Source organism: Aquarana catesbeiana, linkage group LG10, assembly GCF_042186555.1.
Source record: "Aquarana catesbeiana isolate 2022-GZ linkage group LG10, ASM4218655v1, whole genome shotgun sequence".
NCBI lineage: Eukaryota > Metazoa > Chordata > Amphibia > Anura > Ranidae > Aquarana > Aquarana catesbeiana.
Genome location: NC_133333.1, coordinates 156366453 through 156392152, shown reverse-complemented (window position 1 = coordinate 156392152; position 25700 = coordinate 156366453). Strand labels below are relative to the sequence as shown.

The 25700-nt window shown below is 42.1% G+C and overlaps 1 protein-coding gene across 7 annotated transcripts in view; it reads left to right on the top strand.

Annotated features, from left to right (window-relative positions):
* The window catches only part of LOC141110962 (serine/threonine-protein kinase BRSK2-like), a 495524-nt gene that overhangs the window by 274827 nt on the left and 194997 nt on the right, over positions 1-25700 (top strand). For 6 of the 7 annotated variants that reach the window (XM_073602805.1, XM_073602806.1, XM_073602803.1 and 3 more), the window contains exon 3: positions 11604-11689. In XM_073602805.1, the coding sequence (XP_073458906.1) occupies positions 11604-11689 (86 nt within the window). Of the gene's footprint in view, positions 1-11603; positions 11694-25700 lie in introns of all 7 variants that reach the window. The other variant, XM_073602807.1, reaches the window with a different exon arrangement.

Genomic DNA, 25700 nt, shown 5'->3' with positions numbered 1-25700 from the left:
TATAGGTTATATGAGCTACAGGGAAGCTTCTTGTGTCTTTTAACAGCTTACTTTCCACAAGAAGGATGGTTTATACTACACAGAAAGTTTTAGTTTTAGTATGTACATAGTGCAGTTATCATTTCCAAGTTTTAAATCATGGTGGATTGTAGATGGAAATACATGGTTCCCTTTAATTCCATTGAGACTCATAGGACCTCTGCAGATTTTGTCCATCTGTTCATTTTCTTAGCCTGAAGCTTTATTTCTTTCTAGGTTTGGCCCATGCTGTTTGCTTCTTTTAACACCGTACTCTTCCATGTCAGCTTCGCCCTACCACTGCATCAACTGCTTTGGGGGTTTGCAGTCAAAAGCTGCTTTCGTAATTGTCTCACCTGTTCTTCTAAAATGATGAACAAGCCCCATTTCTTCTGCTTGGTCACTAAATTGGACATTTCCCTGCTTGGTTCTTATTTTCACATCCTCATTGCTAATTATTCTCAGTAAATATGGCTGCCCCTGTGTGCAGACATGATTACAAATTATACCAAGAAACAAAGTTTTTACAACATTAGAACATATTATCAGATAATTTACATCAAGTTGATCTGCTTACATATTTATCAAAAAAAATAACTGAAACTAGTATACATTCCCTTTATACCTGCACTTTGGCAAGAACACCAGGAAACCTTTTTTTTTTGGATAACATGGAAAAGGATTAGAACTCCTGTCATGGTTTTACTGATCTCCTGGGCCCAGAATGATTTCCTCTCATTTTCTGCCCTGGGAATAACCTTTTCAGCAGACAGGAAGAGAGGGAAACTCTCCAACAGCATCACAGACAGAAGTAAAAAATTTTTTTTTTTAAGGTAAATAGGGAAAGGCTGGAACCTCTGTCAGCTCTTTATTGTTGTCTGTTTTCACTTTCTCTCTGGTTAACCACTTCCCACCTGCCAATGTACTACAGACGATAGGCCGCTGTAGGCAAATCCATGTACCTGTATGTCACTGCTTAATTCCAGGTTTTTAGGGCGCACGCCTGCGCCCCCCCCCCCCCCCCGCTAGCACCTGCTGTGATTGTACACAGCGGTAGCCTGTCAACATGTCTCGGCCAATGATTCATGGCTGGGACCTGCATAGCCCTGTGACAATCAATGCAGAGCTCTGTACAGAGACAAAAATCTCTGTTTCTCATCCCTGCAAATCAGGGATCAGAAACTTAGCGACCTATAACTAAAAGCAGCACACTTTACACATCCCCAAAGTTAGGCACACGTTTAACCCCTTGTTTGCCCTCATTTTTACTTTCAAAAGATTTTTGTGACAGACCTAGCCGGGACAGAGGCTTTTGGAGAGGACTGAATGCAAGCCTCTTGCCTTCTGATTATGGGCCCTGGATTTTAAGGGAACAATACTCTTTGTGAGGTTAATGAGAAATCCAGTCTGATCTGTACTAATCAGACTCAATCTTGTATATATGTATATATTGTATATTGTCTCATTTTGTTGTAGACTCTTTGCTGTGATGGGTTAGGGTGTGGCTGTATTCCAATATTCTATTGTGTCTGTCTGCTCTGGATATTATGGGATGTTTATCTCTATGGAGGGAGGGGGGATTCCTCCAGCAGCCCCCCTGCTAAGACTGTTTACTGATCAGAAGTTATACACACCTGACCTGTGTGTCTGTTGTCATTGGACAGTTTAACCCGCCCTGTTTTCCAAGGGTGGGGGGAAGTGTTTTGAAATGGGATCTGTATAACATGAACTTCAAGACAGAGCCTTGTCTCGTACTTGGGGGGAGAATTATTCGTATGGGTTTCTTGTTTGGCTGATCGGAATGTTCGGTAGATGCCTTTGTGTTTGGGTATGGAATGTCCTAAACGGCTTTAACCCCTTTCATATTCAGGGTGTTGTTACAATTTTATTTTTCAATTAGAAAAAAAATAGCGTAGTAACATGACATAGAACATAATGTGAAAAATGACTCTGCACTGGAAATGTGAAAGGTCAAACAAATAGAAAAATGACATTAACAGGTCTGTAAAATACATTTGCAGGCAAGGAGATAGGGAGTTAAGGTGGTCCCCCAGATAGGTTAGTCATGGGATAAAGCCCTGAGGGGAATAGCTTCGGCAGAGGAAAGGGGTCCTCCCTGCTCCTGGCACCCCTAATGGGATCATCCTGTGCCAGGGGGGGAATTTCCCCTCCACCCCCTCAGCCCCGTCTCGAGGCCTCCTAAAAAGGACTATCACTGGGGGAATTAACATCTGGACAACACTTAGGGAAGACTTGCCAGACCTTTGCGTTCACATTTCTGCAAAAGATTATGAACCAAAACATGGATCATCTCCGGACGTAAAACTATCTGAAGTAAGGTGAGAAGGGTATAGGAGAAATATAAAGAAGGAAGAGAAGAAGAAGAAGGGTATGTGCCAAACACTAGGCTGTGGAAGAATGTAGACTTGGTAGAAACACCTACGAAGAGGGCCCAGAGTTCCCATATCATTTCAAAATTCTGAGTTGTGTCTGCTACAATACTGGCTAGTTTTTACTGGGCCATTATCCACCAAATTTTCCTTCTAGCTACCGTGATGGAAGTTTTGGTCTGTTTCCAGGTTTTGGCAATGGTGAGTTTTGCTCTTAACAAAATTAAGTGAATCAGTTTTTGTTTAGCTTTGGGGATCTGTGGGATATGGGCATTGAAAAGTTCCACTGATGGGGACCTGGGGACCAGGCATTTGGTAACCTTGTAGATAAGGTTAAAGATTTTGTTCCAGAATGAGCGAATTCTAGGGCACTCCCACCAAATATGCGCCATCAATCCCAGGTGTTGGCAGCCTCTGAAAAATAACGGGTCTGCAGAGGGGTAAATGGACGCAAGTCTGGTGGGGGTTAGGTACCATCTGGTTAGGACCTTTAAGCTGACCTCAATTAGGGAAACGTTTAGGATTTCTTTGAAAGTTTTAGCACATGGTCTCCAGGTCCCATTGGCTTTGGAAGTCAGCCTCCCAGGATGTCATATATGAGGATTTGTCTGTCGGGAGAGTGAATGATAAATAGATTACGGAGATGCCTCCCCTTTGCTCCATGGCCTGTCCACATCAAAGTTCATGAAGCGGTTTGTCCTTCCTTTCAGAGACGGGGAGTTCTAATTTGCTAATGCATTGGCTAAGCGTGATAGGTCCCTTGGAGGTGTAGAAGTGTCTCATACGGTATAGGCCTTTGTCCAGCCACCACTTGAAGCATTTAATATCTAGGCCTGGGGGGGGGAATCTAGATTGTGAAACAAGTGAGCAAGCGGATGTCCTGTGGACACCAGAGCTGGCAGAAGTGTGAGGGGATGAATTTGGGACTATATCATACAGGAAAATGAGTCTCTTGTAGCATGAGAATGTCTAGATTAAAGGTTTTGTAGCTGTCAAAAACTTTCCTTTGTTTGATAGGAGAGTTATCTTTAGCTTTCTTTGACTTCGCCTTGTTCCTTGAGGTCTCTCCTGTCAGCGGATCTGGACATAGGGGGTTCCCGGGTGTTAGAGGGTGCCGTACCTGTCAGAATCTCCGTTCCCGGAGTGCTGTGTAAGGTGCTATGGGCGCCGCTGTGCTGGGGTGGTGAGGAGCTCCCTGCTCAAGTGGCCATTTTCAGAGCCCCGAGCATGTGCACTCGTTCGCCCTCGTTTTTTAACCCCTTCCCAGTCAGTGTCATAGGGTGAGTATATGGATTGAAAACTGGCTACAAGGACAAGTTCAGAGGGTGGTGATAAATGAGGAGTACTCAGAATGGTCAGAGGTGGGTAGTGGGATCCCCCAGGGTTCTCTGCTGGGACCAATCCTATTTATTTTGTTCATAAATGACCTGGAGGATGCGGTAAACATTTCAATCCCTATATTTGCGAACGATACTAAGCTAAGCAGGGCAATAACTTCTCCGCAGGATGTGGAAACCTTGCAAAAATATCTGAACAAATAAATGGGGTGGGCAATTATATGGCAAATGAGGTTCAATGTAGAAAAATGTAAAATAATGCACTTAGGTGGCAAAAATATGAATGCAATCTATACACTGGGGGGAGAACCTCTGGGGGAATCTAGGATGGAAAAGGACCTGGGGGTCCTAGTAGATGATAGGCTCAGCAATGGCATGCAATGCCAATCTGCTGCTAACAAAGCAAACAGAATATTGGCATGCATTAAAAAGGGGATCAACTCCAGAGATAAAATAATAATTTTCCCGCTCTACAAGACTCTGGTCCGGCCGCACCTAGAGTATGCTGTCCAGTTCTGGGCACCAGTCCTCAGGCAGTATGTACTGGAAATAGAGCACAAAGAAGGGCAACTAAGCTAATAAATGGTCTGGAAGATATTAGTTATGAGGAAAGGTTGCGAGCACTGAACTTATTCTCTCTGTAGAAGAGACGCTTGAAAGGGGATATGATTTCAATCTATGAATACCGTACTGGTGACCCAATAGGGATCAAACTTTTTTGTGGAAGGGAGTTTAACAAGACATGTGGCTACTCATTAAAATTAGAAGAAAAGAGGTTTAACCTCAAACTACGTAGAGGGTTCTTTACTGTAAGAGCGGCAAGAATGTGGTATTCCCTTCCACAGGCGGTGGTCTCAGCGGGGAGAACTGACATATAATCACACACATGGGTTGGACTTGATGGACTTGTCTCTTTTTTCAACCTCACCTACTATTTAACTATGTAATTAGTTTTGTGATAGTGTATAGTATTATAGTGTCAGACTGCCACCGGCACTATTGCAGTCCCATTATAGGTCGCTGATCACCGCATTTAGTAGTATAAAAATAAAAAAATAAATATGTGTATATTTGTGTATATATATTTATAGATATATCTATATATCGATAGATATATAGATATCATACCTCCCAACATTTTGAGATGAGGGACACCTACTAACAAATGTATGTAGGCATAGGACACGCCCCCTGCCACACCCCCTTAAAGGAGAATGAACCCAAAAAAAGGTTAATTAAATCCACAAGGACTTTTTTTACCACTACTATTCCTTTATATTGGCTTTTAAAATGTACAAATTCAGCAATTTAGAAATCAGATGAAAGGTTTAGCACTGGGAAACAGTTTTTGAAAGATAAAAAGTGCATTTTAGATACAACTATATAGATCAGACTAAAATGAGGGACAAATGAGGAGGAGTGAGGGACAGAGGGACCTTGCTCCAAATCAGGGACAGTCCCTCCAAATCAGGGACAGTTGGGAGCTATGAGATATATATATACACACTATATTGCTAAAAGTATTGGGACGCCTGCCTTTGCACTCAATTTTAACGGCATCCCAGTTTTAGTCCGTAGGGTTCAATATTGAGTTGGCCCACCCTTGCAGCTATAACAGTGTCAACTCTTTTTGGGAGGCTGTCGACAAGGTTTGGAGTTTGTCTATGGGAATGTTTGACCATTCTTCCAGAAGCGCATGTGTGAGGTCAGGCACTGATGTTAGACGAAAAGGCCTGGCTCACAGTCTTCGCTCTATTCATCCCAAAGGAGTTCTATCGAGTTGAGGTCAGGAGGACTATGTGCAGGCCAGTCAAGTTCCTCCACCCCATACTCGCTCATCCATGTCTTTTCCACCAAATCATTTGGTGGAGGGGGGATTGTGGTGTGGGCTTGTTCTTCAGGGGTTGGGCCTGGCCCCTTAGTTCCAGTGAAGGGAACTCTTAAGGCATACCAAGACATTTTGGACAAATGTCATGCTCCCAAATTTGTGGGAGCAGTTTTGGGATGGCCCCTTCCTGATCCAACATGACTGTTCACCAGTATAAAAAGCAAGGTTCATAAAGACATGGATGAGCAAGTTTGGGGTGGAGGAACTTGACTGGCCTGCACAGAGTCCTGACCTCAACCTGATAGAACACCTTTGGGATAAATTAGAGCGGAGACTTTAGAGCCAGGCCTTCTAGTCCATATCAGTCCCTGACCTCACAAATGCGCTTCTGGAAGAATGGTCAAACATTCCCAAAGACACACTCCTAAACCTTGTGGACAGCCTTCCCAGAAGAGTTGAAGCTGTTATAGCCAACTCAATATTGGACCCTACAAACTAAGACTGAGATGCCATTAAAGTTCATGTGCATATAAAGGCAAGCGTCCCAAAACTTTTATACTTTTCACTATATAATAATAAATAATAATAAAATAATAAATAATAAAAGATTGCGCTGTCAATTACAAAAATTGCTAAAAATATACTGTGACCCAACACTAAGGCCCCTTTCACACTGGGGCGGTAGGGGGCGTCGGCGGTAAAACAGCGCTATATTTAGCGCTGTTTTACCGCGGTATTCGGCCGCTAGCGGTGCGGTTTTAACCCCCCGCTGGCAGCCGAAAAAAGGTTAAAACCCCTCGTATAGCGCGGCTATAGCCGCGGTATTACTGCGGTATAGCCGCGCTGTCCCATTGATTTCAATGGGCAGGAGCGGTTTAGGAGTGGTGAATATACCGCTCCTTCACCGCTCCAAAGAAGCGGCTGACAGGAGATTTTTTCTTCTCCTGCCAGCGCACTGCTTCAGTGTGAAAGCCCTCGGGCTTTCACACTGAACAAACAGCGGAGGCTGTTTAGGGGCGGTTTGCAGGCGCTATTTTTAGCGCAATAACGCCTGCAAACCGCCCCAGTGTGAAAGGGGTCTAAGTTCAACACATAAAAAACATCAGAAAAATCAATACAAAATCAATAAAAAGCAAGTATCCTTTATTTAGCGCAAAATATCATTTATATATACAGTATATGTTACAGATGCAGCAGCAAACCCGCACTCCCACCTCACTACTGATCCATCATTGTGACAGCGAGCGGGGGATCTTCTCCCCACACTCGCTGTCACAATTTTTTTTTTTACAATGGAGCCGTATGGGGCTCTGCCCACCTGGCCACGTCATTCACAGAGTTCTGTGAATGGGAGAACTACAAGTACCAACAGTCTTTGTGGCTTTCGACTTGTAGTTCTCAATGAACTACCAGGGCACTGTTGAGCACTCTAGGTAGTTAATTTTTGCTTCCTGTCGGTGTGTAACTGCCTGCTCGTAGGAGGTACAAGCAGGCAGCTTACACAGGCAGCCTGCAAGAGCCCTGCATTGCACACGTGATCTATTTTGTAGGCTCCTAGTAAAAAAAGAAAATGTAAATGTTTTACTTGAAAAAAGATGTACATTTAATTTTTTTTTTACAAAGTTGAACTTATCCTTTAAGATGTAGCCATCCTATTTAAAATGCCCCATGCCCCTCAGAATAATAACATTGCACTATTTGCATAGACACATTAGTTGCTTGTCCTCTTTTGATGTCCTCGACACCCAGCATTTCCTCACCTGCACAATAGTGCCTACTGTAAGCTGCCAAGAACACACTCATGAGCTCCTTGAGCTACAGCATATGAAGTCATCATGCCAAAGTTGCTGGACGGTGGGGTAACAATGAGCAGTGCGCGTTCACATTGTATTAGTCCAGTAATCTCTGTACCATTTGTCTGGACAGCACTGGGGTGCTGAGTTCATGCCACAAAACTACAACAGAGAGGGCGCACCGACCTAGTGCATTATCATAACTCCTGGGACTCTGAAGAAGAGGGCGTGACCCTCGAAACACATGCCATCCAATGCCATTCCCAGTTGGTCTCATCTGTATTTTTAGACATGCTCACGTAAAACATGTGTTTGTGAGTACCCACTTGTTTTTTACTTTTTTAATTAAAATTGAGTTATGATAATGCACTAGATCGGTGCGCTCTCTCTTGTTGTTTTGTAGTTTGTGCAAGGATACCAACAGTCCTTGAGGGCAGCAACACAAGTGTGCTCTGTCGAGACGAGAGTCCATCTTACCCCTAAGCACCACACCAGAGCACAGGAGGTTATGCTTTAAATTGCTGCTTTCATGCCACCAGAGATCTGCACAGAAAAATGCTTCAAGAAGGGTTATGATAAACACATTTAATGCTAATATACACATTGGGATTAATCTACAAAACTGCAAAATCTGGTACAGCTCAGCATAGAAACTGATAAGCTTCCAGAATTTTTGTTAAAGCTTAAAGAATAAGTTCACCTTTTTTCTCTTTTTTTTTTACTAAATTCCAGCTCCCCTATGTACCAATATAGCATTAATGTACTTTTTTTGCAAAAATATCAGCGCTTTCCATGAATTCTACAGACACTTACTTCACTTGTCCTCATCCATGTTTCCAAACATATCCATTAGTTTTGCCTTACTTCCTGGTCAGACTTTAGGTCATGACACAGGAAGGAGTTGACCAGCTGACCTCAATAGCTTACACCTTGCATCATCCACCCTCTTACCTACCCACCCATTGCCAGCTGCACGTTTTTTTTAAATGAAATGCAATCAATCATCACCCTTCTCATTAAATACACAATATACAATCAGATTGCATAGTGTATTGCCATCTTTATACAAGTACATAGGAGGGAGTGGACAGAAACACTCAACTGTCAAGCCCTGTTCACATCTCTGCATAGCGGGAACTCACATTCCCCCATGCATTTTTATTTTTAGCGATGGGGGAGGCGTTTTCGAGCATTTTCACTCATCACACATAGGGCAGCCCATCCACCTTCCACCTGAATGGGCTTCCCTACACGCAACAATTGCCCCAAAGAAGCTTCAGGAATTTTTTAGAGCGGAGCTTGGTGCGTTTTTAAATGTGATTATTGGTGCAGTGCATTTCTGAAATACAAGGAAACACACAGATGTGAATGGAGCCTCATTGTTCTTGTGTTAATGCACCAATTTCACTTTCAGGACCCTTGCAATCTGCACTCTCCATTCATTCTTAAAGAGTATCCAAGTAAAAGTTTGAATTAATGAATGCAGAGTGTGTAGTGCATGAGTAGCCCTTGCCAGGAAGGTTTTGGCACTTGTGTGACTTAGTCACTGGATCAGGGACAGGTGACTACCAGACCTGGGAGAGGGCAGTTACACTGTAAGGCTCCTTTCACACGGGCTGTATGATCAGGTCTGCCTGTCAGCTTTTCAGGCGGACCTGATCGAACCTTAGAGGTGAAATGTCCGACATGTTGTGACATCTGCCGCTATCCGATCCTGTCTGCAAAATCCAGATGGATGATGGTCCTATTTTCCATCTGTCTGGCGGATTGGATCAGATACAATATGATCGGATGAAAACGGACAGGCAGTTAGTTTTCACCCGATTTTCCCATAGAGGAGAGCGGGACTGGGTCTGTCTCCACTCTGCACAGTGAACGGAGACAAATCTGTCATCCACCTGCTCAGCGGGGATCAGCAGAATGATCCCCCGCTCAGCAAGCAAAGTCGATCCGGCAGAGGTGCCTGTGTGAAAGGGGCCTAAGGTAGCAATTGCAGAAATAATAATATAATAGAGAAATTTGTTTTTTTCACAATAGTCATATCTAAAGTTATAACTACTACACATATGGTAACATTTTATTTCAGGGAATTGATCCAAGAGAAACTGAGTTTGATGAGCTTTTTTCTTCTTTTTTCCCCAACCTTACTAATATCTTTGTAACTATAATTAGAATAATAACATTTCATAGAAAGATTCTTTGATTTCCATATAAAGGTTTCTGTGGGTGCATAACACTTTATCTTTGTTAGCTTTTGGTCAATGCATTTCAGACTTATTTCAGAAAAATAAGACTATTTTTTGTCAATTTACTAAGAAATGTTCCAACTTTACTTCAATGGGAGTTTTCCAGACAAAAGAAATAGTTATTTTATTAGTGTTACATATTCACCTATAAATTCAAAGAAAGGGAAATGGCGCTGTTCTATGCAACCAAACTATAATGAATATAAAACTCACATGAGTGATAAATATGGGGTGATAAAAGTTTAAATGTGATACAGGGGAAAAGCTTCCCAAACACAGGTAAAATGCTGTGTAGACCAAATGTAAAAAGCCGTGTGGAGGCTACTGTGGTAAGTCCAGCAAAAAACAGTAAAGAAATGATCTAATATGATATAAAAAATATATATAATAACAATATATATACATATATATATATATATATATATATATATATATATAATAATAATGAAATATGAAACCCAATTAATGTGCAAAAGACATATTAAAATGCAAAAAACATATTGATATATTCAAAAAGTCCAATAAATGTGCAATAGCATAGATTAATGTCCATGTATCAAAAAATAAAAATGAAATAGATAAAAATAAAAAATAATAAAAAATCCCCAAAGTGACTGGTGCAAATTGAAAAAGTAAAAAAATATATTAATGGTGACAGTCTGTTTAGGATTCCAGTGCCAGAAATATATAGGTGACTTTCCGTGCTCCCCTCTCGTATTTGAACTCACCGGAGCGCCTTACCCCTACAGGGGTGAAAGGCGTATATGTGGGATATACTCCTATCCCTGGTGGCTCAATCCCGGGATGTATCCTCCTCCATTACCTGATGCAACTGATTGGGTCTCCACCTGGAATCCTGGTCCCTCCAGGGGTGAGTGACGTATCGTGGGGTATGGGCAGTCTATTAGTGAACCACTAATAGTATCCTCCTCTCTCCACTGCGAGCTGGGGGTGTTCGGGTATCCACATACAATTTAGCAGAAAAAATGGACCCTCATAGCGTACCACCATAAAAAGGAGTATTTTATTTGTAAAAATATAGAGGCAATAGCCTAGTTAAAACAAGGCGGGGAGCTCCATTGCTCCAAGTGCCATGCAAGGAATAAACAAGACACTCTCAGGGTCTGGACGGCGTGCATTCCACAGACCACACTGAGAGAAACTGGAAGTGCCGGAAATGACGTAGTGTGTACCAGGTGCCATCTTACGCGTTTCGTCAAAAGACATTGTTTCATATTTCATTATCATTCATATATGTATGTATATATATATATATATATATATATATATATATATATATATATATATATATTGTTATTATATATATTTTTTATATCATATTAGATAATGTCTTTACTGTTTTTGCTGGACTTACCACAGTAGCCTCCACACGGCTTTTTACATTTGGTCTACACAGCATTTTACCTGTTTTTGGGAAGCTTTTCCCCTGTATCACATTTAAACTTTTATCACCCCACATTTATCACTCGTGAGTTTTTTTATTCATTATAGTTTGGTTGCATAGAACAGCGTCATTTCCCTTTCTTTGAATGTATTATTGCAGATTTCACATTGTGAAGTTTGTTTTAGGGAGGCAGCAGTTCCCATCACTCCTAATCATGGAATCCTTGCTTATTACATATTCACCTATACCATTTCATCATGGCATAAGTTCAGTAACCAAGCCCACAGAATAGATTTAGCTGTGATCATTTTATCTGCACAGTGAAACTTTTTAAATGTCTTTTACCTATTTATGTATGTATTTTGTTTGTGTGTTTTATCATTTTTAAAAGATCAAATTTTATTATGATTATGTTTATTACTTTTTTTACATGCATACATAAGTGTGTATAGGATTTTTGCTCTATAGTTAAAAAGGAACACGTTTTACAACACGCAGGAAGCATTGGTGAATTGCTTTTTTTTTTTAAATTTAATCTTACAAGTTCTTTTACATTGACCTCTGTCCTTCAATTTTTCTCCGGCAGGTGGAAAGAGAGATTGCTATCCTGAAGCTGATTGAGCATCCCCACGTTCTCAAGCTGCATGATGTCTATGAAAATAAGAAATATTTGTAGGTATTTACAGACATTCCCTTGCTTCCACCAGCTTGCGGAGCTTTGGGCATCTGTATTCCTTGGCATGAGAGAAGTGCATGCATTGTCACTGCTTTAGGCAGCCACTACTTCTAAGCTTTGCTTAGTAATATGGATGTTATGTAAATCACAAGCCTCTTGCTTTTAATGCTTTGCTGGGTTACAGAAACATATCATAACCGTTTGTTCTTCTTTTGTGAGGCTTACATAAAATATTCAAAAGTATTTCAGAGGAAACTGGCCTGCCAAAACACTGGTGCTTTCCCAATGTATTCTTTTATATATATATATGACTTGTGGCAACGGGTAAATACGCCTTTTATCTGTATGGCTGTATTAACAAAACAACATATATGTATAATAATATACATAAATAGAGATAGCATATGATTTTAAAGGTTCACTGCATTGTTATTAAATACCCCCCCCCCCAGACAGCAGCCAAACTCTGGGGCTTAATAATAATAATCTTATGATTCTGCAGCATACAGTAAGCCCCAAATTAAAGTGTTACTAAACCCACAACAGTAAAATCAGTCTGTATATGCAGTAAAGCATGCTTGTTACTCACTCACACATACTCACTGTGGAACCTAAGGGATTAATCTTATCCTCCACCTTTGATTCTGTCTTCTCTAATCCTCCCCTTTTACGGTCCCCAATTCATCTGCTGATAGTACAGAGCCTTGGGGGCACTCTGCACATGCTCAGTTTGGTGTGTATTGTAGAGAGTTTTTTTTTTGGGGGGGGGTGCATATGATCAGCACAGGGCCAATCCACATTGTCCAGACAGAGGGTCAGGGGTCCTGCAGCCTCATAGGACAGTCAGAGGTGAATAAAAACTCCCGCTACGAGCTTTAACCAGTGCTTGGCTGGACACTGATAGAAGTTACAAGACTGCTATATACTGCTGATGAGAAAAGGTTCCATGTTCTGTGTACTGTGGGAGAACAGATATAGTGAATGCAGGGTCCTGGGTTTAGTAACACTTTAAATGGGTAATCTACAGGCTGGTCCTCCATTTTCCCTCTGTAATGGCAACAAGACATCATGGTTGGAGAACTGCACTTTCTAAGTCTGGATAGAGCTGCATGCCTTAGTCACTTAAAATGGAGTTCCACCCCTCCCCCCCGCCCCCTTCCTCCCAGCAAAAAAGCTGCTGACTTTTAATATCGGGACACTCACCTGTCCTGGAATTCAGCGATGTCAGCACCCCAGCCGATGGTTCCATTGGCTCTCGGGTGCTGCTGCCGTTATTGCCTGTAGGATAAACGGTTCCCTACTGCACATTCGCAAAGCGCGCTGAGCTTTCTGAATGGCCCAGTCGTGGGGAAGGAAGAGGGGGGCCGAACTTCTGAGTGATCCCACCGCATCAATATCTCAGAAGTGGGGATGGATACCTCTTTTTGAAAGGTGCCAAATGTGGCATCGGAGGGGGAGAGGAGGCAGCTAAGCGAAGCTTCCACTTTTGGGTGGAACTACGCTTTAATAACCGTTTATCTACACCCCAGACCAATGACTGATATACAGTAGCTAGCTTGCATCTTTATAAGTGTGGTGGGATAACCTTATCATATAAGGATGTGTGGCTCTCTACAAAATAGCTGTGTCATTTTAAAATTACATAGCTTCATCATTTTAGCCCTCCTGTACTATTGAGTTATTTGATTGCTGCGGATGCCACAGAGTAGACATTTTTGGGTATGTTGTCTGTGTAACAGCAGTTTGGAAAATATATTTTCAGTAAATATTATAATACCATTAAAATGGGCCTGATTTCAGTTAAAAAATAACTTTGTGACCCTACTTCAATCATTTGTGCTTTTATCTGTAGCAGCCCTAAGGGACCAGGTTGCAGGTGACTTAAAACCTAACACCAACCGGGTTTTCTAATAGCCTTGGATAGATAGGAAATAGTTACATTTATGTCACGTTTTAATTTCTGTAAAATAAAGACAATGTCAGAAGCTCTAAGTTTTCCTTAAATTGGCCATACACTAGCAGACTTTCAAGCGAACATTCATACATATTATCCATTGACCTCTGGAAGATTCATGACCAGGCCATATTTTGCAATACGGCACTGCGTTACTTTAACTGACAATTGTGCGGTCATGCATTTCTGTACCCAAATAAAGTTTATGTAATTTTTTTCCCCACAAATAGAGTTTTCTTTTGATGGTATTTGATTACCTCTGCGGTTTTTATTAGTTTGCACTATAAACAAAAAATGAAGGACAAATTAAAAAATACACTGAGCAAAATTATAAACGCAACACTTTTGTGTTTGCCCCTATTTATCATGAACTGAACTTAAAGATCTACAGCTTTTTCTATGCACACAAAAGGCCTATTTCTCTCAAATATTGTTCACAAATCTGTCTAAATCTGTGTTAGTGAGCACTTCTCCTTTGCCGAGATAATCCATCCACCTCACAGGTGTGGCATATCAAGATGCTGATTAGTATGATTATTGCACAGGTGTGCCTTAGGCCGGCCATAATAAAAGGCCACTCTAAAATGTGCAGTTTTATCACACAGCACAATGCCACCGATGTCACAAGTTTTGAGGGAGCCCACCAGAGCTGTTGCCCTTGAATTGAATGTTCATTTCTCTACCATGAGCCATCTCCAAAGGCCTTTCAGAGAATTTGGCAGTACATCCAACTGGCCTCACAACTGCAGACCATGTGTAACCACACCAGCCCAGGACCTCCACATCCAGCATCTTCACCTCCAAGATCGTCTGAGATCAGCCACCCGGACAGCTGCTGCAACAATCGATTTGCATAACCAAAGAATTTCTGCACAAACTGTCAGAAACCGTCTCAGGGAAGCTCATCTGCATGCTCGCCGTCCTCATTGGGGTCTTGACCTGACTGCAGTTCGAAGTCGTAACCGACTTGAGTGGGCAAATGCTCACATTCAATGGTGTCTGGGACTTTGAAGAGGTGTTTTCTTCACGGATGAATCCCGGTTTTCACTGTACAGGGCAGATGGCAGACAGTGTGTATAGCGTTGTGTGGGTGAGCGGTTTGCTAATGTCAATGTTGTGGATCAAGTGGCCCATGGTGGAGGTGGGGTTATGGTATGGGCAGGGCTATACTATGGACAATTAACACAGGTGCATTTTATTGATGGCATTTTGAATGCACAGAGATACCTTGATGAGATCCTGAGGCCCATTGTTGTGCCATTCATCCACGACCATCACCTCACGTTGCAGCATGATAATGCATGGCCCCATGTTGCAAAGATATGTACACAATTCCTGGAAGATGAAAACATCCCAGTTCTTGCATGGCCAGCATATTCACCGGACATGTCTCCCATTGAGCATGTTTAGGATGCTTACGACAGCGTGTTCCAGATCCTGCCAATATCCAGCAACTTTGCACAGCCATTGAAGAGGAATGGACCAACATTCCACAGGCCACAATCAACAACCTGATAGACTCTATGCAAAGGAGATGTGCTACACTGCGTGAGACAAATGGTGTTCACATCGGATACTGACTGGTTTTCGGACTCCCCCCGACCCCCTAATACAGTAAAACTGCACATTTTAGAGTGGCCTTTTATTGTGGCCAGCCTAAGGCACACCTGTGCAATAATCATGCTGTCTAATCAGCATCTTGCTATGCCACACCTGTGAGGTGGATGGATTATCTCGGCAAAGGGGAAGTGCTCACTAACACAGATTTAGACAGATTTGTGAACAATATTTGAGAGAAATAGGCCTTTTGTGTACATAGAAAAAGTCGTAGATCTTTAAGTTCAGCTAATGATAAATAGGGGCAAACACAAAAGTGTGTTTATAATTTTTCTGAGTGTATATATATTTTTTACTTTTTACTCTAAAACATATTCAATAAAAAAAAATAAAAAATCTAATTTCTTCATAAATTTAGGCAAATATGTGTTCTGCTATGTTTTTGGTAAAAAAAATCTCAATAAGCATATCTTAATTGGTTTATGTGAACGTTATAGCATTATAGCGTCTACAAACTATGGAAAATGTTTACGGAATACCAGTTATGGCAGTGATCAGCTACTTATAGCAGGACTATGATATCGCGGAGGACAACTGGACACTTTGTGGGAACTAGTGACACTAATACAGTGCTCAGTGCTTAAAATATGCACTGTTCTGTCACTGTACTAAAGACACTAGCTGGGAAGAGGTTAAACATCTAGGGCGATCAAAGGGTTAATTGAGTGCCTAGCCAGTGTTTTTGTGTACTGTGTTAGGTGATTTTACTAAGGGAAGAGATGGATTCTGCTTTGCTTTCCCCGTCAGAACTGATATCTGCCTTGTTTACATAGGCAGATCTCAGTTGTGTGTGTGCTGGGGGACATCCAGTGCCCGGCACCTGCAGATCAGCTTCTGCTGTGACACAGAAGAAGCAGCCCGCTGGCCGCACGTGCCACGCCCCCTGTAGGCAGAAGTGCAGAATCATGTATATGTATGGGATTTTACGCAGCAGAGCTGCCCTGTAGCAGTAAAACTGCTATAGGGCGGTTTTAAAGTGGTTATACAAACAATTTTCTTTACTTTACTATAGTATAATATATTATTGTTATAGTATTTTTGTATACTTTAGTCTATACTATATTATTTGTACTGCTTTTGTATCATACAACAATTCCCAGTACATTAGAAGACTTGACAAATGTTGTTCAAAAATACTTCAATATTAAGTTTGCTTTTAACATTCAGTTTTGAAGTTAATGGTTCAACCCACCCCTTCATTTTTTTGTTTTATTTTTTGCGGTTTATTACCGCTTTAATACACAGATAAAATACATATACATTAAGGGAGTTGTATGACCTAACAAAGGATTTGCATTTCTGTCCATCCAGTCCTGAGACTTATAGATAAAACCTTGTGAGCTGCCACACTAAGCCTAAAATAACCTAAATATCATAAATGAAACTAAAAACAGCTGCCCACACTTCCCCAAAATGTGATAATATAATATATATAACACACTGTGCAGCGCTAATACTTGACAATAAAACCAAGTGTTATAATAAAAATGTATCCAGTAAATATATATAACGTGTAACTATTAAAACGTGACATCCAATAAATAAAGCGCTCGTGCTTCGTGAATCACATACAGTCCATATTATTGTGTTAAACTGAAAAACAATAGTCCATAATGACAGCATCAACCATTTGATAATAGTGTCTTCATGCAGTGTGCACACTTCCCTCACCAGGTGTACCCTCACCTTAGGGGCTTAATAAATAAGCATGTAATTATTGGCAATAGCCTACAGAGATCCTTATTTGTTTCCTTTATGATTGTGGAACACAGATCACTTCCTCCTCCTGGTAATAGCCCAGCTCAAAAGTCACTCTTGTCTCCTGGTATGCTCAGAGATCCTCCTCATATATATCACATGCAGAAAATGACAGAGGCATGCAATAGCGTGATACCGTTTAAAAAGGGTTTAATTGCAAAAAACTCCACATACAATCAACTAACATTTCAAATAAATAAAAAACGCTTTTTGGGGCTGAATACAAATGCACGCCACACTTTTCACATATTTATTTGTATAAAAAAATGTAAAAACTATTTATTGTTTTCCTTCCACTTTACAATTATGTGCCACTTTGTGTTGGTCTTTCACATAAAGTCCCAATAAAACACATTTACGTTTTGGGTTGTAACATGACAAAATGTGGAAAATTTCAAGGGGTATGAATACTTTTTCAAGGCACTGTACAACATAGTGCCTGTGTGGTGTGATTTATCCCTCTGTATGCTGTAAAATACCTGCTTGATCTTGCCAGTTCCTGTGTCCCCCTTAGTGTGCTGACCACGGTAATTATGGCTCCTGATCCATGATGCTGTAGTCAGTTTTCGTGCTTCGGTCATCCCGCAGTCTCTCCCTCTTCTCCTCCCTCCCTGCCTATCAGCCCGGGTGTCTGTATGTCGGTCATCTTCCCGCCCCTCCTCTCCCACAGCCATGGCTATAAAATCACAAATCCCAAATCCTTGAAGCCCCTCTGTTACAGAAGGATATACTGTGCAGTATCTGTGTTTTTAAAATCATGCAGTGAAATACCTTATTTCAGAGTGTTGCTGTGCGCTCCTTCCTCCTCCCAGCTGACATCAATGGGGAATCTCAGCCCCTCCCACTGTAGTTCTCAGATCGAAAAGCTGAGCTCTGGGAGGTCACTGCAAAAAAAGAAAGAAAAGAAAAAGAAAACAGCTACTGCACGGTATACTGTACCTTTATGTAACAGAGGAGCTTCCAGGATTTGAGATTTGGGACTTTACAATCACTTTAATGTTACAGAGTTGTGCTACAGTTCCTGTGGATGCTGCACCACTTTTTTTTATTGCAGAGCACTTGTTGTAGACTGTGAAGCAAGTGGGTTTCAGTGTGCTGTCTAGGCACATTGAGATATCATATACAATGAATTGTGCACGGTAAATGCGTGTATTTAATGCATGCTACTGCAAAGAACTGTTGTGAATGGGCCTTTACTGATACTTAAGATGTCAGATTCAAAATGACAATCATCAAAAATTGTATCAAATCAGGTCTCTTCAGTATTCAGGTTCTCTGTAACAAACACTTTCTGTCAAAGGCATTTTATAGTGTCTCCTCGCATTTTGCCTAGTCTGTTTTGGCTGGATTCTTTTTCAGATGGCATGCTGCTGCATGGAGAAGGCTCTGGGCATGGTCATCTAAGGACATGGAAATGTTATTCATTGAGCACACAGAACATTGCAGATTTTCAGTTGTAAATGAACTGTCTTGAATGGCATGTTGATTTCTTTTGATACAAGAACATATTTCTTCATACTGTGGACAACCCTTGGTTTAGGCCTGATTCACACCTATGCAGTTTTAGTGTTTTTTGCATTTTGCAGATTTGCACTACAGTTCATTTATCATTGTTTCCTATGGAGCACTTTCTGTAGTACAAATCTGCAAAATGCAAAAAGCACTAAAAATGCATAGGTGTGAATCCAGCCTTAGAATAGATGTATTCTTTCTATAGCTGGAATGATAATTCTGTAAGCATAAGGTACTGCTATTATTAATAAACACACCCCTCCTCCTTTTCTTTTGCATGACTTTCACTGATTGGCACTTTTAAATGGAAGTGTGATGATTCCTGGTGTCACCTAATTTTTGTAATGGCATGCTTGATATTCTAATGCCCCGTACACACGGTTGGACTTTGTTCGGACATTCCGACAACAAAATCCTAGGATTTTTTCCGACGGATGTTGGCTCAAACTTGTCTTGCATACACACTGTCACACAAAGTTGTCGGAAAATCCGATCGTTCTGAACGCGGTGACGTAAAACACGTACGTCGGGACTATAAACGGGGCAGTGGCCAATAGCTTTCATCTCTTTATTTATTCTGAGCATGCGTGGCACTTTGTCCGTCGGATCTGTGTACACACGATCGGAATTTCGGATTTTGTTGTCGGAAAATTTTATCTCCTGCTCTCCAACTTTGTGTGTCGGAAAATCCGATGGAAAATTTCCGATGGAGCCCACACACGGTTGGAATTTCCGACAACACGCTCCGATCGGACATTTTCCATCGGAAAATCCGACCGTGTGTACGGGGCATAAGTCTGTTTATAACTTTCACATTGTGCTGATAGAGTGCAATGTGGACTCATCACTGCCACTTTATTGTCTAATCAGTAGCCATGAGCTTGGGCGTGTTTATGTGCTCTTCCTGTAATGGGCCAACCATTTGGGCTCAGGCATTCCCTGTCCTGCAATCGCAGATATACTCATCACCCATTACATACGTGTGGCTGCAGGGCAAGGAATGCCCCTGGTGCTCATTACAGGTGACATCTTCCTGGTGGTCTCAGTCACTTGGGTTCGGAGAAGCTTCTGAACATGCCCAAGCCCATTTCTGCTAATCAGCAGGCTGGGGTGTGTGTCCCAAAAAATACTGTGCTTAAGGCTGCATTCACACCTGAGTGTTTAAAAGTCTTTTACTGCGATTTTGCCGCGCTTCTTACAGCATTTTTGCCTTGATTTTGTTCAGGTCACCAATCTGAAAGGCAGAAAAACGCCTGTAATCTGCCCCAAAGAAGCTCATGTTCTTTTTTGAGCTGCTTTTCAGTCATTTTGCTTCAGGTGACAAAACGCTCAGATGTGAGGAGGTGCCATTGAAATTAATGGGATTTTGCTTGTTGGGTGTTTTTCATTTATTTTTCAGGCGTTTCAAGAATTTTATGAGCTGAAAACACTCAGGTGTGAAGGCAGCCTTACAGTCTTGTTTCAGCAATGAAGTTCCAGTGGTTCAGGATCTGACTGTGCTTTGCAGCAGGAGTGCCTGGGTCACAAGTGTTGCTGAACAGAGTTACACATTTCTAGACAAGGATGACATAAATGTATATATTTTAACTATATAAAAAAAGTAATAAATATTTTGTAAATAAAAAGTGTAAGCAGCAAAACCTCCTGTGAGACATATACACAAGTACACAAACATAAAAAATATGTAGGATCGCGCTTATCGAAATTTATATTGGTAAAAATTATATGTAAATAGTCCACAAGTGATAATAAATTATGGAGACTCTTATGCCAACAGACGTGATGACGTACGACCGGACTAAAATAAGGAAGTTTATAGCCAGTAGCCAATAGCTGCCCTAGCGTCGGTTTTCGTCCGTCGGACTAGCATACAGACGAACTGATTTTTCGACCGTCGAATCGAATCCGTCGGAAAGATTTGAAACATGTTTTAAATCTAACGTCCGTCTGATTTTCCACCGAAAAAGTCCGCTGCAGGTCCGATGAAGCCCACACACGGCCGGATTGTCCGACGGATTCGTTCTGTCGGACCAGTCTGATCAAAAAGTCCGCCCGTGTGTACACAGCATTAGCGTTAGTCTTCACCATCCACCATCTTGTAGTGACCTTAGAAATCCGTGCCGCCACCAACAGCTGAAAAACACGCTTACCAGCTCCTGTGGACCGTTCGTTGTAAGGGATCGTTTGAACTTGTGGCTTTAGCCTAGCCAAGGCCTTTCTCCAGATCCGATTGTTCTCCTACACAGGGTCAGCCCTTGGCACCATGTTACATGTGAAGGTTTCTTCATGTGCAGGTTACTTGGATATCAGCCTGTTTATTTTAACTATATGTTTAGCTGCTAGCCTGGAGTTCAGCTTTGAGGTCTGGATGGTAGTTAGACCTGAGAGTGCCTGTTCTACATTTAAAGATACTGTAACAGGATTATGGAACAAAATGCAGAGACAGCAGCCAAGATGATTCAGCGACTCTATTCCTCTACATGCCTGGTATATCTGAAGTATACTTTTAGACTCCATGCACAGTAGCAGCTGTAAAAAACGCCAGAGAAACGCTGGAACAAGCACTTTCTGCTGGAATAAGCAGCTGCCAGCAGGACTCCCCACTGATGGCTAATCGTAAATAAAAATGTCGGCATTATAATTTTTTTTTAAAGAATTTGCATGGGCCCCTCCCCCTAATCTACAACAAGCCCTTCGGTTTAAGAGGAACCCCACACCAATTTTGTTTAAAAAAATCCCTATTAGACCCTTATTCTAGCATGCAGCCCGTCAGACCAGGAAAGAGGGGGGCGAGTGCCTCCCCGCCTCCTGAACTATACCAGGCCACATGCACTCAACATGGGGTGGGTGCATTGGGGCAGGGGGGCTCCCCCCTTCAAAGCACCTTGTCCCCATGTTGATGGGGACAAGGGCCTCTTCCCCAAAACCCTGGCTGGCGGTTGTGGGGGCCCCCAGATTCCGCCTCCCCATCTGAATGAGTATGTCCCCTGGTGTTGATTCAATGTCAATCATGATTAACGCCAGTTGCCAAAAAAAAAGGTCCGCCCCCGACGCTAGCTCCTGTCGAATGACAGCTCCGCTGCCTCCTGCTGCTAAATAAACCAAGGGCCTGGTATAGACTGGGTGGGGACCCCCATGCTGTTTTTTTTCTCAAGCTTTATTTCTTGGCAGTTCCTTTTGTTTACATTTACCGTGGAACCCCGCTGACAGCTGTTGAGTCATTTGTTGTAAGGGATGTAGTGGCTGGCTTGCTGGCCCGCACTTTAACAACCAGCTATTCACTGGTTGTTAAGGACACCGGTAGCTGCCCGCTAAAGAAAAAACAAATGCTAAAAAATACTGCTTAGCAGTGGTTAGGAGCTTGTAGGAGCTGCCAGCAGTTTTTTTTCTGCCGGCAAATCACTCCCAAAAAACGTAAAAAAAAAAAAAAAAGAGCTTTTTTTTCTGCTCCTAGAAGCTCAAGTTTCAAAAATGCTTCTAGACTAAAAGTGTGCATGGACACATAGAATAACACTATTCACTTTTAGAAGCAGAAAAAAAAAAACGTTCAAAAGCGGCTGGTACTGTAGGAGCGTTTTTTTTTTTTAAGCTAGTGTGCATGGAGCCTTATAAGGTCACTGGTGATTTTAAACATTTCTGCTTACTTAAAGTGGTTGTAAACTCTTACATATACTCAGTGAAGTGACTGGTCTCAGGCAGGGCTGGACTGGGACAAAAATTTGGCCCTGGACTTTATCCAGACCGGCCCACTTTAATTTTGCAAACACGCACAAAAACATATAAACTATACGCAATTGTGCAAAAAAAGCCTCCCCCTTACAGCAGAGTCCCTTGAGAGCCCCCCTTACATCGGGGTCCCCAGAGAGCCTCCCCCTTACATCATGGTCCCCATAAAGCCCCTCTTACATCAGAGTCCCCAGAGAGCCCCCCTTACATCAGGGTCCCCAGAGAGCTCCCCTTACATCAGAGTCCCCAGAGAGCCCCCCTTACATCATAGTCTCCAGAGAGCCCCCCTTACATCAGGGTCCCCAGAGAAGGAATAGCACCCCATCATTGGTGTCATTGGGAGGAATAGTGCCCCATCATTGGTGTCAGTGGGAGGAATAATGCCCCATCATTGGTGTCAGTGGGAGGAATAGTGCCCCATCATTGGTGTTAGTGGGAGGAATAGTACCCCATCATTGGTGTCAGTGGGAGAATAGTGCCCCATCATTGGTGTCGGGGAGGAATAGTGCCCCATCATTGGTGTCAGTGGGAGGAGTAGTGCCCCATCATTGGTGTTAGTGGAAGGAACAATGTCCCATCATTGGTGTCAGTGGAAGGAATAGTGCCCCATCGTTAGTGACAGTAGCAGAAATAGTACCCCATCGTTGGTGTCAGTGGGAGGAATAGTGCCCCATAGTTGGTGTCAGTGGAAGGAATAGCACCCAGTCTTTGGTGTCAGTAGAAGGAATAGTGCCCCATCGTTGGTGTCAGTGGAAGGAATAGTGCCGCATCGTTGGTGTCAGTAGACGGAATAGTGCCACATCGTTGGTGTCAGTGGGAGGAATAGTGCCCCATCGTTGGTGTCAGTGGAAGGAATAGCACCCAGTCTTTGGTGTCAGTAGAAGGAATAGTGCCCCATCGTTGGTGTCAGTAGAAGGAATAGTGCCGCATCGTTGGTGTCAGTGGGAGGAATAGTGCCCCATCATTGGTGTCAGTGGGAGAAATAGTGCCCCATCTTTGGTGTCAGTGGGAGGAATAGTGCCCCGTCGTTGGTGTCAGTGGCAGGAATAGTGCCCCATAGTTTGTGTCAGTGGAAGGAATAGTGCCCCATCATTGATATCAGTGTGAGGAATAGTGGCTCATTGTCAGTTTCAGTGGAATGAATAGTGACCCATTGTCAGTATCAATGGGAGAAATAGTGCCCCATCATTGATATCAGTGTGAGGAATAGTGGCTCATTGTCGGTTTCAGTGGAATGAATAGTGACCCATTGTCAGTATCAGTGGGAGAAATAGTGCTACATTCAGGGCCGTTTTTAAGGCAGGGCAAAAGGGGCAGCTGCCCAGGGCCCTGTCATTGTTGTGGGGCCCAAAGCAGCTGCCTCATACTTGCCAACTATGCTGGTTTAAATTCCCTCGTTACTTGAGGTTTTAGTCCCATGCTGTGTCCCAATATCTCAGTGTGAAGTGCTGCTACTAATTCTGCCCAGCTCTGCCCTTTTGTTGTGTACAGATGACTCACCTGCAGACCCTGTGTTTACATGTAAATTATCGGCATTCATATGTAAATAGCGGCGGCAAGCGGCATTGATATGTATATCATGACCCCTGAGGTCATATCCACAGTAATCTCTAGCAGCAAATCAACAAGCAGAAATTGTGTGCTGTAACCTCTAGCAACTAATCAGTGAGCCATAATGTGTGCTGTAACCTCTAGAAACCAGTCAGTGAGCAGTAATGATACACTGTAACCTCTGGTAACCAATCGCTGCCTGGTCTGATTCAGTAAACTGATTTTGAGTCCAGCAGCTATTTATTGTATGTCTCAGAGCAGATGGAAAGAGAAACTGCATGGGGGGGGCCCCAAGAAAAGTTTTGCCCAGGGTCCAATCAATATTAAAGATGGCCCTGGCTACATTGTTGGTGTCAGTGGAAGAAATATTATTTCAACATTTATATCAGTGGGAGGAATAGAGCTTTGTATCTGTGGGAGAAATCCCCAAGGACCAGATAAAGGCAGGCAAAGTTTGGAGACCACTGCTTTAAACAGATATAAAAGGCCTATTTACTGTAAGATGTTTGTATTATACCTTTTTCTGTCTTAGCAGCGACCTTCAATTTTCAAAACAAAAAGGGCCTAAGGAATACTACTAGCCCTCCATATCCATGTCTAGGGTCTGTTCAGGCTGAGACATTTGCTTAATGATAGATTTCAACAAAGGGGAAAAATAAAGGACACATTTATGACCCAGACTATTCCTATAAATACCAATAACTAGCAGGAACCCAAAGGGCAGACGTGTAATATGTAAAATATATTGTCTAGGCTTGTTGGCCGTGAAGTAACTGGAACCTATTCTGCATATAATCGTGAAACTGTCAGGCAAAAAAAATAAATACTGGTTTGATTGATGCTTGCAAATGTAGGAAAGGAGGGAAGAGATTAATGACTAATGCGTAATACCATGGAACTCAGATGATCCTGTCCAGATGAGATATTGCAATAAATATGTGTTTACATTGTTCTTGTACTAAATAAAACTAGATTCAGTCATTGGTAGTGCATTTTAATCAGGTAATACATTAATGATATTCCATGTAAGTCAACATGTGTGTCTTTATTAAAGCTGAACTCTGGACCGGAACATAAAAATATCCACGCAGTCCATTGGAAATCCACAGATCTACCAATAACCCAGATGAAAACCAGAATTAATAATATTTATCTTTCCACACTTTACACAATACCATTCATTTACTTTTCTTTACTAAAAGAAATGGAACCCCTGGTTTACACACTCAGACCACCTTTTAAATCCTGTTTAGAGAGTCCACCTTCAACCAATATCACTCAGTAAACACTAAAACCATACCTAAATTACTACTTGATTATTTGTCATGTATTAAATATAAGAATTAATGTTTCTTCTATGTTTTTACTTTGCCATAATCCATATATTTTGATGACTATTATATACTGCACTTCACTGGACTTATGTGATAACGTTTTGTACCACCATTTTGTACCTAATAAAAAAAGTTTGCAAACAAAAAAAAAAATGTCCTTGCAGTGGTGATAAGGAGGGTATAGGAAGAGGCTTTATGATCTAGCCTTTACCCTATTCCAGCAGGCTCCAGTATTATCCTCTTCTCCCCGAAGCTCAGGCCTGTGGGGAGTCTCTCGATATAATCACATACAATGCAGAGCTATTAATTCTGAAAAAGGGAAGTTTTTCTTTTTATTCCAGTGTAGCACCCTCTAGTGTGCTACTAGTGTGAGTGCATGGAATTTGTGCCTGACTTCTGCTTAACCACTTCCCACCCGGCCCATAGCAGATGACGGCCGGGCGGTGGTTCAGTTATCCTGACTGAGCGTTATATGACGTCCAGCAGGATAACATGCGGCCGCACGCCCGCGGGGGCGCGCATCACGGCGATCGCTGGAGTGGTGTGTCAGTCACA